Source organism: Ambystoma mexicanum, chromosome 11, assembly GCF_040938575.1.
Source record: "Ambystoma mexicanum isolate Mex_15411 chromosome 11, UKY_AmexF1_1, whole genome shotgun sequence".
Lineage (NCBI taxonomy): Eukaryota > Metazoa > Chordata > Amphibia > Caudata > Ambystomatidae > Ambystoma > Ambystoma mexicanum.
The window spans coordinates 36,825,986-36,846,739 of record NC_090934.1 but is presented as its reverse complement, the minus strand read 5'-3'; the positions used below and the strand labels follow the sequence as shown (position 1 = coordinate 36,846,739).

General features: G+C 51.0%; 1 protein-coding gene across 2 annotated transcripts in view; it reads left to right on the top strand.

Moving 5' to 3' along the window:
- DCDC2B (doublecortin domain containing 2B) overlaps positions 1-20,754 on the top strand; it is a 184,568-nt gene that overhangs the window by 150,372 nt on the left and 13,442 nt on the right. For both annotated transcript variants that reach the window (XM_069622481.1, XM_069622480.1), the window contains exon 9: positions 15,943-16,046. In XM_069622481.1, coding sequence (XP_069478582.1) covers positions 15,943-16,046 — 104 coding nt within the window. The remainder of the gene's footprint in view (positions 1-15,942; positions 16,047-20,754) is intronic.

The window sequence follows — 20,754 nt, the reverse complement described above, 5'->3', positions numbered from 1 at the left end:
AGACCTACAAGAGGCAGGCATCCAAGGCAGAGACGTGTATAGACGTTCAAGAGGCAGGCATCCACTGCAGAGACCTGTAGAGACCTTCAAGAGGCAGGCATCCAAGTCAGAGACCACTTATAGACCTTCAAGAGGCAGGCATACACTGCAGAGACCTGTATAGACCTTCAAGAGGCAGGCATCCAAGGCAGCGACCTGTATACACCTACTAGAGGCAGGCATCCAAGGCAGAGACCTTTATAGACCTACAAGAGGCAGGCATCCACGGCAGAGACCTGTATAGACGTTCAAGAGGCAGGCATGCACAACAGAGACCTGTATAGATCTTCAAGAGGCAGGCATCCACTGCAGAGACCTGTATAGACCTACAAGAGGCAGGCATCCACGGCAGAGACCTGTATAGACCTTCAAGAGGCAGGGATCCAAGGCAGAGACCTGTATAGACATTCAAGAGGCAGGCATCCACCGCAGAGACATGTATTACCTGTATTGACCTTCAAGAGGCAGGCATCCAAGGCAGAGACCTGTATTGACCTTCAAGAGGCAGGCATACACGACAAAGACCTGTATAGACCTACAAGAGGCAGGCAGCCAGGGCAGAGACCTGTATAGACCTACAAGAGGCAGGCATCCACCGCAGAGCCTGTATTGACCTTCAAGAGGCAGGCATCCAAGGCAGAGACCTGTATAAACCTACAAGAGGCAGGCATCCATGGCAGAGATCTGTATAGACCTTCAAGAGGCAGGCATCCACAGCAGAGACCTTTATAGACCTACAAGAGGCAGGCATCCACGGCAGAGACCTGTATAGATGTTCAAGAGGCAGGCATCCAAGGCAGAGACCTGTATAGACCTACAAGAGGCAGTCGTCCATGGCAGAGACCTGTATAGACCTACAAGAGGCAGGCGTCCACGGCAGAGACCTGGATGGACTTACAAGAGGCAGGAATCCACGGCAGAGAGCTGTATAGAACTAAGAGGCAGGCATCCACTGCAAAGACCTGTATAGACCTTCAAGAGGCAGGCATCCACAACAGAGACCTGTATAGACCATCAAGAGGCAGGCATCGTCGGCAGGGACCTGTATAGACCTTCAAGAGGCAGCCATACACTGCAGAGACCTGTATAGACCATCAAGAGGCAGGCATCGTCGGCAGGGACCTGTATAGACCTTCAAGAGGCAGCCATACACTGCAGAGACCTGTATAGACGTTCAAGAGGCAGGCATCCACAAGAGAGACCTGTATAGATCTTCAAGAGGCAGGCATCCACTGCAGAGACCTGTATAGACCTACAAGAGGCAGGCATCCACGGCAGAGACCTGTATAGACCTTCAAGAGGCAGGGATCCAAGGCAGAGACCTGTATAGACATTCAAGAGGCAGGCATCCACTGCAGAGACCTGTATTAACTGTATTGAACTTCAAGAGGCAGGCATACACGACATAGACCTGTATAGACCTACAAGAGGCAGGCATCCAGGGCAGAGACCTGTATAGACCTACAAGAGGCAGGCATCCACCGCAGAGACCTGTATTGACCTTCAAGAGGCAGGCATCCAAGGCAGAGACCTGTATTGACCTTCAAGAGGCAGGCATCCACTGCAGAGACCTGTATAGATTTTCAAGAGGCAGGGATCCACTGCAGAGACCTGTTCAGATCTACAAGAGGTAGGCATCCACAACAGAGACCTGTATAGATCTACAAGAGGCAGGCATCCACTGCAGAGACTTGTATAGACCTACAATAGGCAGGCATCCACCGCAGAGACCTGTATTGACCTTCAAGAGGCAGGCATTAAAGGCAGAGACCTGTATAGACCTACAAGAGGCAGGCATCCAAGGCAGAGACCTGTATAGATCTTCAAGAGGCAGGCATCCACTGCAGAGACCTGTAGAGACCTTCAAGAGGCAGGCATCCAAGTCAGAGACCACTTATAGACCTTCAAGAGGCAGGCATCCACTGCAGAGACCTTTATAGATTTACAAGAGGCAGGCATCCACTGCAGAGACCTGTATAGACCTTCAAGAGGCAGGCATCCACAAGAGAGACCTTCATAGACCATCAAGAGGCAGGCATCCACGGCAGAGTCCTGTATAGATCTACAAGAGGCAGGCAACCACAACAGAGACCTGTATAGATCTACAAGAGGCAGGCATCCACTGCAGAGACCTGTATAGACCTACAAGAGGCAGGCATCCACAACAGAGACCTGTATAGACCTTCAAGAGGCAGGAATCCACTGCAGAGACCTGTATAGACCTACAAGAGGCAGGCATCCACAGCAGAGACCTGTATAGACCTTCAAGAGGCAGGCATACACTGCAGAGACCTGTATAGACCTTCAAGAGGCAGGCATCCAAGGCAGCAACCTGTATACACCTACTAGAGGCAGGCATCCAAGGCAGAGACCTTTATAGACCTACAAGAGGCAGGCATCCACGGCAGAGACCTGTATAGACGTTCAAGAGGCAGGCATCCACAACAGAGACTTGTATAGACCTACAAGAGGCAGGCATCCACAGCAGAGACCTGTATAGACCTTCAAGAGGCAGGCATACACTGCAGAGACCTGTATAGACCTTCAAGAGGCAGGCATCCAAGGCAGCGACCTGTATACACCTACTAGAGGCAGGCATCCAAGGCAGAGACCTTTATAGACCTACAAGAGGCAGGCATCCACGGCAGAGACCTGTATAGATCTTCAAGAGGCAGGCATCCTCTGCAGAGACTTGTATAGACCTACAAGAGGCAGGCATCCACGGCAGAGACCTGTATAGACCTTCAAGAGGCAGGGATCCAAGGCAGAGACCTGTATTGACCTTCAAGAGGCAGGCATACACGACATAGACCTGTATAGACCTACAAGAGGCAAGCATCCAAGGCAGAGACCTGTATAGACCTTCAAGAGGCAGGCATACACTGCAGAGACCTGTATAGACCTTCAAGAGGCAGGCATCCAAGGCAGCGACCTGTATACACCTACTAGAGGCAGGCATCCAAGGCAGAGACCTTTATAGACCTACAAGAGGCAGGCATCCACGGCAGAGACCTGTATAGACGTTCAAGAGGCAGGCATCCACAACAGAGACCTGTATAGATCTTCAAGAGGCAGGCATCCTCTGCAGAGACTTGTATAGACCTACAAGAGGCAGGCATCCACGGCAGAGACCTGTATAGACATTCAAGAGGCAGGCATTCACCGCAGAGACCTGTATTACCTGTATTGACCTTCAAGAGGCAGGCATCCAAGGCAGAGACCTGTATTGACCTTCAAGAGGCAGGCATACACGACATAGACCTGTATAGACCTACAAGAGGCAGGCAGCCAGGGCAGAGACCTGTATAGACCTACAAGAGGCAGGCATCCACCGCAGAGACCTGTATAGATTTTCAAGAGGCAGGGATCCACTGCAGAGACCTGTATAGATCTACAAGAGGCAGGCATCCACAACAGAGACCTGTATAGACCTTCAAGAGGCAGGCATCCACAACAGAGACCTGTATAGACCTTCAAGAGGCAGGCATCTACTGCAGAGACCTGTATAGATCTACAAGAGGCAGGCATCCACTGCAGGGACCTGTATAGACCAACAAGAGGCAGGCATCCACAGCCGAGACCTGTATAGACCGACAAGAGGTAGGCATCCAAGGCAGAGACCTGTATAGATCTACAAGAGGCAGGCATCCACAGCAGAGACCTGTATAGATCTACAAGAGGCAGGCATCCACTGCAGAGACTTGTATAGACCTACAAGAGGCAGGCATCCACTGCAGAGACCTGTATAGATCTTCAAGAGGCAGGGATCCACTGCAGAGACCTGTAGAGACCTTCAAGAGGCAGGCATCCAAGTCAGAGACCACTTATAGATCTTCAAGAGGCAGGCATCCACTGCAGAGACCTGTATAGATTTACAAGAGGCAGGCATCCACAACAGAGACCTGTATAGACCATCAAGAGGCAGGCATCCTCGGCAGAGACCTGGATAGACTTTCAAGAGGCAGGCATCCACTGCAGAGTCCTGTATAGATCTACAAGAGGCAGGCATCCACAACAGAGACCTGTATAGACCTTCAAGAGGCAGGCATCCACTGCAGAGACCTGTATAGACCTACAAGAGGCAGGCATCCACAACAGAGACCTGTATAGACCTTCAAGAGGCAGGCATCCACTGCAGAGACCTGTATAGACCTACAAGAGGCAGGCATCCACGGCAGAGACCTGTATAGACCTTCAAGAGGCAGGGATCCAAGGCAGATACCTGTATAGACCTACAAGAGGCAGGCATCCATGGCAGAGATCTGTATAGACCTTCAAGAGACAGGCATCCACGGCAGAGACCTTTATAGACCTACAAGAGGCAGGCATCCACGGCAGAGACCTGTATAGACGTTCAAGAGGCAGGCATCCAAGGCAGAGACCTGTATAGACCTACAAGAGGCAGTCGTCCATGGCAGAGACCTGTATAGACCTACAAGAGGCAGGCGTCCACGGCAGAGACCTGTATGGACCTACAAGAGGCAGGAATCCACGGCAGAGACCTGTATAGAACTAAGAGGCAGGCATCCACTGCAGAGACCTGTACAGACCTACAAGAGGCAGGCATCCAAGGCAGAGACCTGTACAGACCTACAAGAGGCAGGCATCCAAGGCAGAGAGCTGTATAGACCTTCAAGAGGCAGGCATACACTGCAGAGACCTGTATAGACCTTCAAGAGGCAGGCATCCAAGGCAGCGACCTGTATACACCTACTAGAGGCAGGCATCCAAGGCAGAGACCTTTATAGACCTACAAGAGGCAGACATCCACGGCAGAGACCTGTATAGACGTTCAAGAGGCAGGCATCCACAACAGAGACCTGTATAGATCTTCAAGCGGCAGGCATCCACTGCAGAGACCTGTATAGACCTACAAGAGGCAGGCATCCAAGGTGGAGACCTGTATAGACCTTGAAGAGGCAGGCATCCACTGCAGAGACCTGTACAGACCTACAAGAGGCAGGCATCCACTGTAGAGACCTGTATAGACCTTCAAGAGGCAGGCATCCACGGCAGAGACCTGTATAGACGTTCAAGAGGCAGGCATCAACAACAGAGACCTGTATAGATCTTCAAGAGGCAGGCATCCACTGCAGAGACCTGTATAGACCTTCAAGAGGCAGGGATCCAAGGCAGAGACCTGTATAGACATTCAAGAGGCAGGCATCCAAGGCAGAGACCTATATAGACCTACAAGAGGCAGGCATCCAAGGCAGAGACCTGTATAGACCTACAAGAGGCAGGCGTCCACGGCAGAGACCTGTATAGACGTACAAGAGGTAGGTATCCACGGCAGAGACCTGTACAGACCTTCAAGAGGCAGGCATCCAAGGCAGAGACCTATATAGACCTACAAGAGGCAGGCATCCAAGGCAGAGACCTGTATAGACCTACAAGAGGCAGGCGTCCATGGCAGAGACCTGTATAGACCTACAAGAGGCAGGCATCCACTGCAGACACCTGTACAGACCTAAAAGAGGCAGCCATCCACTGCAGAGACCTGTACAGACCTTCAAGAGGCAGGCATCCACAACAGAGACCTGTACAGATCTTAAAGAGGCAGGCATCCACTGCAGAGACCTGTATAGATCTACAAGAGGCAGGCATCCACTGCAGAGACCTGTATAGACCTACAAGAGGCAGGCATCCAAGGCAGAGTCATGTAAAGACCTACAAGAGGCAGGCATCCAAGGCAGAGACCTGTATAGATCTTCAAGAGGCAGGCATCCACTGCAGAGACCTGTCTAGATCTACAAGAGGCAGGCATCCAAGGCAGAGACCTGTATAGATCTTCAAGAGGCAGGCATCCACTGCAGGGACCTGTATGCATCTACAAGAGGCAGGCATCCAAGGCAGAGACCTGTATAGACCTACAAGAGGCAGGCGTCCACGGCAGAGACCTGTATAGACCTACAAGAGGCAGGCGTCCACGGCAGAGACCTGTATAGACGTACAAGAGGCAGGTATCCACGGCAGAGAGCTGTACAGACCTTCAAGAGGCAGGCATCCAAGGCAGAGACCTATATAGACCTACAAGAGGCAGGCATCCAAGGCAGAGACCTGTATAGACCTACAAGAGGCAGGCATCCAAGGCAGAGACCTGTATAGACCTACAAGAGGGAGGCGTCCATGGCAGAGACCTGTATAGACCTACAAGAGGCAGGCATCCACTGCAGAGACCTGTACAGACCTAAAAGAGGCAGCCATCCACTGCAGAGACCTGTACAGACCTTCAAGAGGCAGGCATCCACAACAGAGAACTGTATAGATCTTAAAGAGGCAGGCATCCACTGCAGAGATCTGTATAGATCTACAAGAGGCAGGCATCCACTGCAGAGACCTGTATAGACCTACAAGAGGCAGGCATCCAAGGCAGAGTCATGTAAAGACCTACAAGAGGCAGGCATCCAAGGCAGAGACCTGTATAGATCTTCAAGAGGCAGGCATCCACTGCAGAGACCTGTCTAGATCTACAAGAGGCAGGCATCCAAGGCAGAGACCTGTATAGATCTTCAAGAGGCAGGCATCCACTGCAGGGACCTGTATACATCTACAAGAGGCAGGCATCCACAGCAGAGACCTGTATGGACCTTCAGGAGGCAGGCATCCACGGCAGAGACCTGTATAGACCTTCAGGAGGCAGGCATCCACGGCAGAGATATGTACAGACCTTCAGGAGGCAGGCATCCACGGCAGAGATATGTACAGACCTTCAGGAGACAGGCATCCATGGCAGAGATATGTACAGACCTACAAGAGGCAGGCATCCACGGCAGAGATATGTATAGACCTACAAGAGGCAGGGATCCAAGGCAGAGACCTGTATATACCTAAGAGGCATGCATCCACGGCAGAGATCTGTATAGACCTGTAGGAGGCAGCCATCCACCGCAGAATCCTGTATAGACCTTCACGAGGCAGGCATCCACGGCAGAGATCTGTATAGACCTGTAGGAGGCAGGGATCCAAGGCAGAATCCTGTATAGACCTTCAAGAGGCAGGGATACATGGTAGGGATCTGCAGGAGGCACACATTGATTGATTGATTGCTTGTTTATTGATTATGCGCTTATACACAAGTGTTTCAAAGCGCAATCATGCATGGGAGGGGACGGAAAGACAAACGATCTTACTAGGCACGGTACATTCGGATCATGCAGGTGAACAGAACAGGAAGTGCGTGGGGTGCAGTAGGGACCAAGTGCGCCCAGTTCCGTCAGAACATGGGTTAAGAGCGGAGAGATACCACTCTCATGGGTTGTAACCAAAGTGCAGTAGTACCGTGGCAAGTGCAAGGCCCGGGGGCAAGTGCAGGAGACTGGTGAGGAATGCTTCGGACCTATGAGGCTCTGAAGGCTCTGAAGGTACACCAGGCAGCCAGTCAGCGAGATTGAGCAGAAGTAGAGGAGAGAGAGCAGAAAGAGTTGGTTAGCAGGGGAGAGGGAGAGAGGAGAAGGCAAAGAGGAAAGAAAGCAGAAATCTATGTAGACCTCTGTACCATAATAATAGGTGGCAGGCATCCAAAGCAAGGACCTGCAGGAGGTTGGCATCAAGGGTACAGAGCTTCAGGAAGGGAGGCATTCAAGACAGGGGCCAGGAATCCAAGGTAGGGACCAGCAGATGGCAGACATCAAAGGCATAGACCTTTAGGAGGCAGGCATCCAGGAGGGGGATATGCAGGAGGCAGGCATCAGGAGGGGGATATGCAGGAGGCAGCACACCAAGGTAGGGACCTACAAGAGCCAGGCATCCAAGGCAGAGACCTGAATGAGACAGACATCCAAGACAGAGACCTGTATAGACCTTCAAGAGGCATACATCCATGGTAGGGAGGTATCAGACATCCAAAGCAGGGCCATGTAGCAGCAGACATCCAAGGTAGGGACCTGCAAGTGGCAGACGTCCAAGGCTTAAACCTGTCAGAGGCAGACATCCAAGACACGGACCTGCAAGAAGCAGACATCCAAGGTAGTTAGGCACTTGCCAAAGGCAGAAATCCAAGCCTGCATGAACCTGTAGGAGGCAGGAATCCAGGATAGGGCCAATCAGGAGGCAGCCATTTAAGGCAGAGACTATGCATCCCATGTCGAGATCTGCAGGAGGCAGCCAACCAAGAGACCTACAAGAGCCAGACAGCAATGGTAGGGGCCTGAAGAAGGCACCCATCCATAGCAGGGGTCTGCAAAAGGCAGCCATCCAGGGTAGGGACCTGCATGGGGCAATCAACAAAGGTATGGCCCTGCAGGAGGCAGGCATGGCATCAGCTGTAGGGACCTGCTGGAGGAGGACATCCAAGGCAGGGTAGGGAGCCATAGGAGGCAGACATCAAAGGTAGAGCACTGCAGGGGCAATCATCCAAGGCATAGACATGTAGGAGGCTGGAATCCATGACATGGGGATGGAGGAGGCAGGCATCTAGGGTAGGAACATGCAGGGATCGAAGATAAAGACCTGTAGGGGGAAGACATCCAAGGTAGACCTGTGCAGACACACAAGAAGCAGACAAGCAAGGAAGGAGCCTATGGAGGCATAGCAGACACAGGCATCGTAAGTAGGGGCCTGCAGGAGGAAGACATCCAAGGTAGACCTGTGCAGACACACAGGAGGCAGACAAGCAAGGAAGGAGCCTATGGAGGCATAGCAGACAGGCATCGTAAGTAGGGGCCTGCAGGAGGAAGACATCCAAGGTAGACCTGTGCAGACACACAGGAGGCAGACAAGCAAGGAAGGAGCCTATGGAGGCATAGCAGACACAGGCATCGTAAGTAGGGGCCTGCAGGAGGAAGATATTCAAAGTAGACATGTGCAGACACACAGGAGGCAGACACACAAGGTAGGAGCCTACTGAGGCATGGAGGCTGAGGGCATCCTAAGTAGGGGCCTGCAGAGACCTGTACATCCAAGGTAGATATGTGCAGACAACACAGGAGGCAGACAAGCAAGGTAGGAGCCTACAGAGGCCTGGCGGACACAGGCATCGTAAGTAGGGGCCTGCAGGAGGAAGACATCCAAGGTAGACCTGGGCAGACACACAGGGGGGCAGAAAAGCAAGGTGGGAGCCTACTGAGGCATGGCAGTTGCAGCCATCCCAAGTAGGAGCCTGCAGGAGGAAGATATTCAAGGTGCAGGCACACAGGAGGTAGACATGCAAGGTAGGGGCCTACTGAGGCATGGAGGCTGCAGGCATCCTAAGGAGGTGCCTGCAGGAGGAAGACATCCATGGTAGACACACAGGAGACAGACACTGAAGGTAGGGGCCTACTGAGGCATGGAGGCTGCAGGCATCCTAAGGAGGGGCCTGCAGGAAGATGACATCCGAGGTAGACATGTGCAGACATACAGGACGCAGACAAGCAGGGTAGGGGCATACCGAGGCATCAAGGCTGAGGGCATCCTAAGTAGGGGCCCCCAGAGGGAAGACATCAAAGGTAGACATGTGCAGACACATAGGAGGCAGACAAGCAAGGTAGGGACCTACTGAGGCATGGAGGCTGAGGACATCCTAAGTAGGGGCCTCTAGAGGGAAGACATCCAAGGTAGACATGTGTAGACACACAGGAGGCAGACAAGCCAGGTAGGGGCCTACCGAGGCATGGAGGTTGCAGGCATCCTAGATGGTGGCCTGCACATCCAAGGTAGCCAAGTGCAGACACACAGGAGGCAGACAGGCAGGGTAGGGGCCTACTGAGGCATGGAGGTTGCAGGCATCCGAAGTACGGGCTTCGGGAGGAAGACATCCATAGTAGATATGTGCAGAGACACAGGAGGCAAACAAGCAAGGTAGGGGCCTACCGAGGCATGGAGGTTGCAGGCATCCTAGGTAGAGGCTTGCAGAGACCTACACATCCAAGGTTGACATGTGCAGACACACAGGAGGCAGACACTCAAGATAGGAGCCTACTGAGGCACGCGGTTGCAGGCATCCTATGTAGCGGTCGGCAGAGACCTGTACATCCAAGGTAGACATGTGCAGACACACAGGAGGCAGACAAGCAAGGTAGCGGCCTACTGAGGCATGGAGGATGCAGGCATCCGAAGGTGGGGCCTGCAGAGACCCGTACACCCAAAGTAGATATGTGCAGACACACAGGAGGCAGGCAAGCAAGGTAGGGGCCTACTGAGGCTGAGGGAATCCTAAGTAGGGGCCTGCAGAAACCTGCACATCCAAGGTAGCCAAGTGCAGACACACAGGAGGCAGACAAGCAAGGTAGGGGCCTACTGAGGCATGGAGGCTGAGGGCATCCTAAGTAGGGGCCTTCAGGAGGAAGACATCCATGGTAGACATGTGCAGACACACGGGGGGGAGGGGGCAGACAAGCAAGGCAGGGGTCTACCGAGGAATGGAGGTTGCAGGCATCCTAGATAGGGGCCTGCAGAGACCTGCACATCCAAGTTAGACATGTGCAGACACACAGGAGGAAGACAAGCAAGGTAGGGGCTACTGCGGCATGGAGGCTGAGGGCATCCTAAGGAGAGGCCTGCAGGAGGAAGACATTCAAGGTGCAGACACACCAGAGGTATACGAGTAAGGTAGGACCTACTGAGGCATGGTGGCTGAGGGCATCCTAAGTAGGGGCCTGCAGAGACCTCCACATCCAAGGTAGACACGTGCAGACACACAGGAGGCAGGCAAGCAAGGTAGGGGCCTACTGAGGCATGGAGGCTGAGGGCATCCCAAGTAGGGGCCCCCAGAGGGAAGACATCAAAGGTAGACATGTGCAGACACATAGGAGGCAGACAAGCAAGGTAGGGACCTACTGAGGCATGGAGGCTGAGGACATCCTAAGTAGGGGCCTCTAGAGGGAAGACATCCAAGGTAGACATGTGTAGACACACAGGAGGCAGACAAGCAAGGTATGGGCCTACTGAGGCATGGAGGCTGAGGACATCTTAAGTAGGGGCCTCTAGAGGGAAGACATCCAAGGTAGACATGTGTAGACACACAGGAGGCAGACAAGCCAGGTAGGGGCCTACCGAGGCATGGAGGTTGCAGGCATTCTAGATGGTGGCCTGCACATCCAAGGTAGCCAAGTGCAGACACACAGGAGGCAGACAGGCAGGGTAGGGGCCTACTGAGGCATGGAGGTTGCAGGCATCCGAAGTAGGGGCTTCGGGAGGAAGACATCCATAGTAGATATGTGCAGAGACACAGGAGGCAAACAAGCAAGGTAGGGGCCTACCGAGGCATGGAGGTTGCAGGCATACTAGGTAGAGGCTTGCAGAGACCTACACATCCAAGGTTGACATGTGCAGCCACGCAGGAGGCAGACAAGCAAGGTAGGGGCCTTCTGAGGCATGGAGGCTGAGGGCATCCTAAGTAGGGGCCTGCAGAGACCTGTACGTACAAGGTAGACATGTGCAGACAAGCAAGCCAATGGTAAATAGACACATACCCTCGCAAGGAAGCAGACATTCAAATCAATAGATACCTGCAAGGGGCAAACAGAGGCAGACAATCAAGGAAGCAACCTGCAAACATGGTCCCAGGGTCCGACAATTTAGAGGTGCAAAGTGGTAACCCCCTTAAGTGCTAAGGGCATCTATGTTGTTACTGAATTGCCATAAGAAATCATTGTAGGCTAGGCCTACTCCAGCATTTATGTTGGTCTCCCACCCCTCACTTCAGGGTTCTGTCCAATAACCTGCTCGTCCCAGTGCTAACAGAAGAGAGGCATCAGCCTCCCTGACAGAACCCGACTGGCAAGCACACACAGTAATAAAATAAACAATGTGTGGCTACAAAGTCTCCCTCTGCTGAGCCTTCTCCTCCCAGATGACAAAGGGCAAATGAGACCGTGGTAGACACCTCTGGGGAGCTCCAGGAAGGACTGAAGAAACTCTGGAGTAGGGGGGGGGGGGCAAATATCTCTCTCGTGTAGAAGAAACCTGGACGTTCCTTGTGAAAAAACTCTTCCATGCCCGAAGCCAAGATATGTTAATGATATAGGATATTTGTACCGCGCACTATCACCACCGGAGCGGTCCCCTGGCGGATCTGAAACAAAGGAGGGTAGGTTAGGCGTGTTAGTAGGATAAAGTTTGGAGAAGAGCAAGGGAGCTGTAAAGTAATGTTGGCAGCTTCGGTTTGGTTAACACCGTTCGCCGAGCATATTGGTGTGTTTTTGGGTTCCAAATGCGTCGTGTGCTGTTGCTTGCAGGTGTGTGTGGTGTGGTTGCGGTGTGGTGAAGTGCGTGTGGGTTGCTGCGGTTTTAAGAGGTCTGGTTGTGTTTGATTAGAGTGCGATAGGTGTGTGAGGAGCGGTGAGGTTTTTGGTAGTTTTTGGGACTGGTTAGTATCCTTGTGCATATTGGGAGATATGCATATTCCTATTGTGTCTCCTTCATGCTATAGAGAGGTAGTTTCCTTTCAGTGATTAAGTTTCAGCATCATGCGGCTGTCTCTTCTCTCTGTCATTATGCTAAGTTAGCTACTTTCGTGTTTCCATCTTTGTATTTGGTCTGCCCTTTTATCCCAGTTTGTCCTTGCTGTGACCTAGTTTTGCAGTGATTGTTTGCGAGCTACGCCTGTACCCTACGTCCTTTCTGAGTGGGTAAGATTGTTGGTAGTGTTGGGCATGTATGCTCATTTCTGTTCTCATGGGGTTGTTGCGTGTGTTCTTTTCCACCTAGCGTCGTCTGTCTTGTTCTTGTAGGGGTTCCCCTTAGTCGGCCTTGGGTGTTGTTTGTGTCATCATATAGTCAGTCTGTTCTTTGTGTTTCCTGTTTGATGGTTTTAGTTTCAATTTGTTTCTGAGGTGTTGTAAACCAAGGTTTTTAGAAGTTTTCTCCATTTTAGGTTGTCTTTGGTGTTTCTTATTTCTTTCGGGAGGTTGTTCCAGGATTTTGCGGCTAGGTGGGAGAAGGAGGAGCCCCCTAGTTTTTTTTAATGTATGGTTTTGTTCCAGGCGGATTTCATTGCTTGACCTGAAGATTCTCGTTGGCTTGTAGATTGTTATTTCTTTTGTAGGAATTCTGCTCTGTCCGCTGATTGCCCTGTGTATTATGCAATTTTTTTTTTTAACGTGATAGAATGTTTGATTGGAAGCCAACGTAGAATTTTTAGTGCTGGAGTGATGTGGTCTCTTCTGGATAGTCTGAGGAGGAGTCTGGTTACTGCATATTGGGTGCGTTGTAATTTCTTCAGGATGTATTCCAGCATCCCGAGGTAGAGGCTGCTTGCGTAGTCTATTCTTGACATGATGAGGGCGATGATTGTCAGTGTTTTGTGGGTGAAGGAGAGGAAAGGTAAAATTCTTCTTGTTGTGTGAAGGAGGAAGAAGCATTTCTTAATTATTGCGTTTACTTGTGGTTCTAAGGTTAGGGCGTTGTCCATTAGGACTCCAAGATTTTTTTACTACCTTAGATGATGTGGGCGTAGTTCCCATTTCCGTCGGCCATGGAATGTAGGTGGTGTCCTCTTGGTTTTTGGATATAATCATGATTTCAGTCTTTCCTGGGTTGATTTTCAAGTTGTTGGTGATCATCCGATCAAAGATTTCTTTTAGACATTCTATTAGTGTTGAGTAATCCGCTTGAGTGTCTTCGATTTTGTAGATGATTTGAGTGTCGTCTGCGTAGTTGTAGCAAGTAATGTTGTATTTTTTGAAGATCCCGATTACTGGAGTTTGGTAGATGTTGAAGTATAGTGGTGATAGTGAGGATCCTTGTGGTACTCCACAGTCGTTAACTCGTGGAGTAGATTTGAAGGGTTTTATACATACAGTTTATGTTCTGTCTGCTAGCAATGATTTAATCCAGAGTAGTGCCATGTCCGCTATACCTATATCTTCCATTTGATTAGGGTGTCATGGCTTACTGTGCCGAAGGCTGCAGAGAGGTCGAGCAGAATCAGAGCCGACGTGGAGTTGCAGTCTGCGTTTGTTTTTAGGTCGTCCCAGATGGATATTAGTGCTGTTTCTGTTCCTCTTAAAAGTCTGAAGCCGACTTGTGCTTGGTCTAGCAGATGGTGTTTTTCTACATATTCTTGGGTTAATTTGTATACGTATGTTTCTAGGAGTTTTGCCGGGTAGGGAATGTTTGAAATTGGTCTGTAGTTGGAAAGGTCTTCCACGTCACCACTTGTGTTTTTTTAGAGTGGCTTAATATATGCTGATTTGAAGGATCGTGGTACAGTCCCTGTTGTGACAGATTTAAGAGGTTTCTGTAGTATTCAGATGGCGTTCCTTGTGTGAGGATTCATTTGCAGATGTCGGGGCAGTGGTCCATGGGTGATCTTGCTGTGTTTAACCAGCTTGACGAATGTCTCTACTGTTATTTCCGGGAAGTTTTGGAGTTTGTGCTGTGGCTCCTCGTCGGGTCTGATTGGTTGAGTGTTAGGGTTGATTGGTCCGTTTTGTATGATTTGTCAGACATCGTTGATTTTGTTTTTGAAGTGGTCTGCCAGCTAAAGAAGCATGTTACAGTACAGATCCCTGATGGAATGGTCCAGATAAAACCTGCTTTGCCAGGTTTCTGCGTAAGATGTACTCCCTTTAGGAGTTTGGGGAAATAAATGAAGCCACACAAAAGATTCAATCTTTTCGGCCCACCCTTTAGAGTAAAATAGAGGTTGCCGCCGAGGACACTGTCCCATCTGATATGCAGATAAGAAAATGCAGTCTTCCCTAAAGAGAACCTACACTTCAAAGAATTTCTCCATAAGGGCTGCAACGTACATGACATACGTAACACAGTCTGTGCTAGATGATTTCACAGCAATCTGGCAGCGGTCTGACTGTTCTGAGAAGCTGCCCATGATATGATTGGTAATTTATAACGCACTTAATAGCCAGAGTTTTCTAAGTGCGGACCCAGGGATCGAACCTGTGTTGCTCTGTGTCGTCTTGCTCCCAAGGCGAGCACGTTTCCCCTGAGCTATCCTCCCGAGACAAATGATGGAGGAACCTGTTCTGCTTCTCTCCTACATCGCCTGTGACAGTCTAAGAGTGGTAGCATTTGCTTTAGGACTCAAGTTGGAGCCAGAAGACAGTCCTGGTTAACATTGCTGGAGGCGGATGCTTCTCAGAATCTGTCCACGCTGCACCTTTGGTTCTTGTACCAAAAACAAGCAGACTTCATTTTAACTGTTCCAGTCTAACCTTACTCATCCAATACATCCTGGATAAACCCCCAATGTCAAGGACTGTCTCTTTTTAGCACATCAGACCCAACAGAGGCATCAGTCACAGACACGGGGCCGTCATGCGTGAACAAAGCTGGTTGCACTGCAGACTCTAGTTCTGTATTTCAAGGTGTACCGCTTGCCACAGCCTCACTTTTGTTAGGACTGGGAACAGGAAGCTTGCAGAAGGAGGCAATAGGTAATCTTCATTATTTTGAGTTTATATCTGCCTTATACGGCCCTCTTCCTTCTCTTGCACCCTGGGGCTTGTGTGTAACTTTAAACCTTGTTCTTGGCTTTAGACAATCCTGAGGAGCTGGCAAATGCCAATGGTTTAGAAGGCGAAGAACGGGGGTATGGAGGGTTGTCCAGGGCGATGCCGGAGGTTAAAATTAATTCTAAACTTTCCAGCCATCACCTCTTTAGTTTTGACATCTCTGCTTCAGTTCCTTTCTGTTCAAGTGCTAAAGGAGAATATGTCCTTCCTTTCCCCATACAAAGGTAGAATAGCTTAGCATCTGAGGTGTTGAATAGGACCCCTCCCTCGCCCGCAACCGATCACTCGTAAATCATTTTTGGAACATTTCTTGTGGTTTCTTGCTTATTTTTGCTCTGCAGCTGATTAAGTGTGCTTCTGGGGACTTCCATGTTGTACCCCAAATGTGAACGGACATTGCAGAAAGTTTGGCATGCAGGGTTTCAACGTTTTACTTTCTGAGTGGGTGTCTTCTTTTGCCACGGCCAAGCATTCTCCTTAACAAGTGCCCTTCTCTCTCCCACAGAGGCCAAAAGGGTCTTTAGGGTGAAGGAAGCCAGGTGGGAGACGGCAGGCGCTATGGAGGTAATGGAGGACGACCACACTCGTGTGGAACTCCCGCTCGATCAGGTAAGTCACTCTGCCACCACCGTTCGCATGGCCAGACCTCCTCACACAACATGACATTGAGACACGGGGGGGGGGGCATAGGCAGAGAAGCTCCCACCCTGCCACTGCAGTCTGCATGACACGGTCCTACTTCCTCCCATAGCATGATATCCAAACGTTGATGGTGGCCAGATAAGCGGCTCCCCACCCACTCTACAACTTAGATTCTGGGGCACCTGCCACCACAGTCACCATGGCATGGTTAGACCTTCTCACATAGCCTACCATTAACCCCTTCCCCTAGACACTGGGGGCACACACATTCTAAGGTATAGAACTTCCACCTGCCACTACGGTCAGTACAGCATGGAAAGACCTCCTCTCATAGCCTGCCATTCACCCCCCAACCAGGCCAGAGGATTGCACATGGCCCCACCTACCCACTTTAGCACCATACTCCACCTGGCATGGTGAGACCTCCTCTTACCGCTTGGTATGCATCATCACACAGACACTAGAGGGCAGACTCGCTCCCTCTCAGTCACCACAGTTTGCACAGCATGGTCAGAGCCCCCCACATAGCTTGGCATCCCCCCCTCCTACCCGCCAGTGACTGGGGGGTAGAAAAGCAGACTGTCTGCCACCACAGGGGGCATGGCAGTGGCAGACTTCCTCACACAGCCTGGCATGCATTCTCCATCCTGGGTGGGGGTGGGGGAGCGAGTGAGGGCACACAAAAGGGTCCCACTCTGCCCAACATGGCCACAACATCTCAGATAGTCTGCCATTCATTTCACAATTCACACCGGACTGTTTTGCCACTCTACTCCCAATCCCTTGGCTCACACACTCTCCCCTACTACCCACTCTACACCCACAGACTGTGGAGCCCCACAAGGCCACCCTGCAGACACTGGGGAAACATGGCCTTTCCACTTCTGCAAACCTCACCCTAGACACTGCGGATCACACAGGCCGATGAATCTCCAATCTCTGAAAACCGGGAAGCGAAGGGGTCATATTGCCTGCCCACCCCCACATACTTCACCCCCAGATCATTAGGGCTTCACTGGCCTTGCATTTGCAATCCCTGAACCCACATTGGCCTCACACCTTTGCAGATTTCTTCCTAGATCCTGGAGGTCAGATAGGGCTTCAACTGGCAATCCTGAACCCCAGAACCAGGGATTTAACAGGCCTCCCCAGATACCAGGGTCACACACAATTCATCCTCATCTGTAGACCTTGTACCTCTAGAGCAGGGTTGTCCAACCCCAGGCCTCCAGGTTTTCAGGATAGCCCTCATTAATATTCATAAGAATTTGCATATATTTATAATCATTGTATGCAAATATATCTCATGAATATTATTGAGGGGAACCCTGAAAATCCGACATGTTTCTGTCCCTTGAGGCCTGGAGTTACAACCCTGCTATAGAGCATGGGGTTGCGTATCCATCCCACCTCTAAAAACCTCATCCCAGACAGTAGGGTCTCACAGGTGCGCCATCAATATAAAACCACCCTTCAATGCGAGGCATTTTGATTGCATGACAAGCTAAACCAAGGTTTAGAAACGAAATGCATGGGATACACTCCCTCTAGCAAGGATCATTTGGGGGTTCAGCTTCTCTAAAAGCCCATGTTGCTTTATGCTCTTTGCCTTCTTTGGCATTGACATATTTTGCGGTTCTCGCTAATTCACGTGGTCGTCGGAGGATGGCGTAGAGCTGTTCTTGTCCCGTTTTACTTGGGAACGTTTCCTTATTCTGGCAGAATGTCTCTCATTTGATACCTCTCCAGCGTCGCCCACTGCTGACAGATTCTGCCCTCTCTGAGCTTCTTGTTTGAGCTGTGTCTCTATTTCCAGTGCATGTGCTTGGGATACCTCTCCCGCATCCCACGGTTGACAGATTCTGCCCTCTCAGAGCTTCTTGTTTGAGCTGTGTCTCTATTTCCAGTGCATGTGCTTTGGGGGATACCTCTCCCGCATCCCACGGTTGACAGATTCTGCCCTCTCTGAGCTTCTTGTTTGAGCTGTGTCTCTATTTCCAGTGCGTGTGCTTTGGGGATACCTCTCCCGCATCCCACGGTTGACAGATTCTGCCCTCTCAGAGCTTCTTGTTTGAGCTGTGTCTCTATTTCCAGTGCATGTGCTTTGGGGGATACCTCTCCCGCATCCCACGGTTGACAGATTCTGCCCTCTCAGAGCTTCTTGTTTGAGCTGTGTCTCTATTTCCAGTGCATGTGCTTGGGATACCTCTCCCGCATCCCACGGTTGACAGATTCTGCCCTCTCTGAGCTTCTTGTTTGAGCTGTGTCTCTATTTCCAGTGCATGTGCTTGGGATACCTCTCCCGCATCCCACGGTTGACAGATTCTGCCCTCTCTGAGCTTCTTGTTTGAGCTGTGTCTCTATTTCCAGTGCGTGTGCTTTGGGGATACCTCTCCCGCATCCCACTGTTGACAGATTCTGCCCTCTCCGAGCTTCTTGTTTGAGCTGTGTCTCTATTTCCAGTGCATGTGCTTTGGGGATACCACTCCCGCATCCCACGGTTGACAGATTCTGCCCTCTCTGAGCTTCTTGTTTGAGCTGTGTCTCTATTTCCAGTGCATGTGCTTTGGGGATACCTCTCCTGCATCCCACGGTTGACAGATTCTGCCCTCTCCGAGCTTCTTGTTTGAGCTGTGTCTCTATTTCCAGTGCATGTGCTTTGGGGATACCACTCCCGCATCCCACGGTTGACAGATTCTGCCCTCTCCGAGCTTCTTGTTTGACTGTGTCTCTATTTCCAGTGCGTGTGCTTTGGGGATACCTCTCCCGCATCCCACGGTTGACAGATTCTGCCCTCTATGAGCTTCTTGTTTGAGCTGTGTCTCTATTTCCAGTGCATGTGCTTGGGATACCTCTCCCGCATCCCACGGTTGACAGATTCTGCCCTCTCCGAGCTTCTTGTTTGAGCTGTGTCTCTATTTCCAGTGCATGTGCTTGGGATACCTCTCCCGCATCCCACGGTTGACAGATTCTGCCCTCTCTGAGCTTCTTGTTTGAGCTGTGTCTCTATTTCCAGTGCATGTGCTTTGGGGATACCTCTCCCGCATCCCACGGTTGACAGATTCTGCCCTCTATGAGCTTCTTGTTTGAGCTGTGTCTCTATTTCCAGTGCATGTGCTTGGGATACCTCTCCCGCATCCCACGGTTGACAGATTCTGGCCTCTCTGAGCTTCTTGTTTGAGCTGTGTCTCTATTTCCAGTGCATGTGCTTGGGATACCTCTCCCGCATCCCACGGTTGACAGATTCTGCCCTCTCTGAGCTTCTTGTTTGAGCTGTCTCTCTATTTCCAGTGCATGTGCTTGGGATACCTCTCCCGCATCCCACGGTTGACAGATTCTGCCCTCTCTGAGCTTCTTGTTTGAGCTGTGTCTCTATTTCCAGTGCGTGTGCTTTGGGGATACCTCTCCCGCATCCCACGGTTGACAGATTCTGCCCTCTCCGAGCTTCTTGTTTGAGCTGTGTCTCTATTTCCAGTGCATGTGCTTGGGATACCTCTCCCGCATCCCACGGTTGACAGATTCTGCCCTCTCTGAGCTTCTTGTTTGAGCTGTGTCTCTATTTCCAGTGCATGTGCTTTGGGGATACCTCTCCCGCATCCCACGGTTGACAGATTCTGGCCTCTCTGAGCTTCTTGTTTGAGCTGTGTCTCTATTTCCAGTGCATGTGCTTGGGATACCTCTCCCGCATCCCACGGTTGACAGATTCTGCCCTCTCAGAGCTTCTTGTTTGAGCTGTGTCTCTATTTCCAGTGCATGTGCTTTGGGGATACCTCTCCCGCATCCCACTGTTGACAGATTCTGCCCTCTCCGAGCTTCTTGTTTGAGCTGTGTCTCTATTTCCAGTGCATGTGCTTTGGGGATACCTCTCCCGCATCCCACGGTTGACAGATTCTGCTCTCTCAGAGCTTCTTGTTTGAGCTGTGTCTCTATTTCCAGTGCATGTGCTTTGGGGATACCACTCCCGCATCCCACGGTTGACAGATTCTGCCCTCTCCGAGCTTCTTGTTTGAGCTGTGTCTCTATTTCCAGTGCGTGTGCTTTGGGGATACCTCTCCCGCATCCCACTGTTGACAGATTCTGCCCTCTCCGAGCTTCTTGTTTGAGCTGTGTCTCTATTTCCAGTGCATGTGCTTTGGGGATACCACTCCCGCATCCCACGGTTGACAGATTCTGCCCTCTCCGAGCTTCTTGTTTGAGCTGTGTCTCTATTTCCAGTGCGTGTGCTTTGGGGATACCTCTCCCGCATCCCACTGTTGACAGATTCTGCCCTCTCCGAGCTTCTTGTTTGAGCTGTGTCTCTATTTCCAGTGCATGTGCTTTGGGGATACCACTCCCGCATCCCACGGTTGACAGATTCTGCCCTCTCCGAGCTTCTTGTTTGAGCTGTGTCTCTATTTCCAGTGCATGTGCTTTGGGGATACCTCTCCCGCATCCCACGGTTGACAGATTCTGCCCTCTCTGAGCTTCTTGTTTGAGCTGTGTCTCTATTTCCAGTGCATGTGCTTGGGATACCTCTCCCGCATCCCACTGCTGACAGATTCTGCCCTCTCAGAGCTTCTTGATTGAGCTGTGTCTCTATTTCCAGTGCGTGTGCTTTGGGGATACCTCTCCCGCATCCCACTGTTGACAGATTCTGCCCTCTCCGAGCTTCTTGTTTGAGCTGTGTCTCTATTTC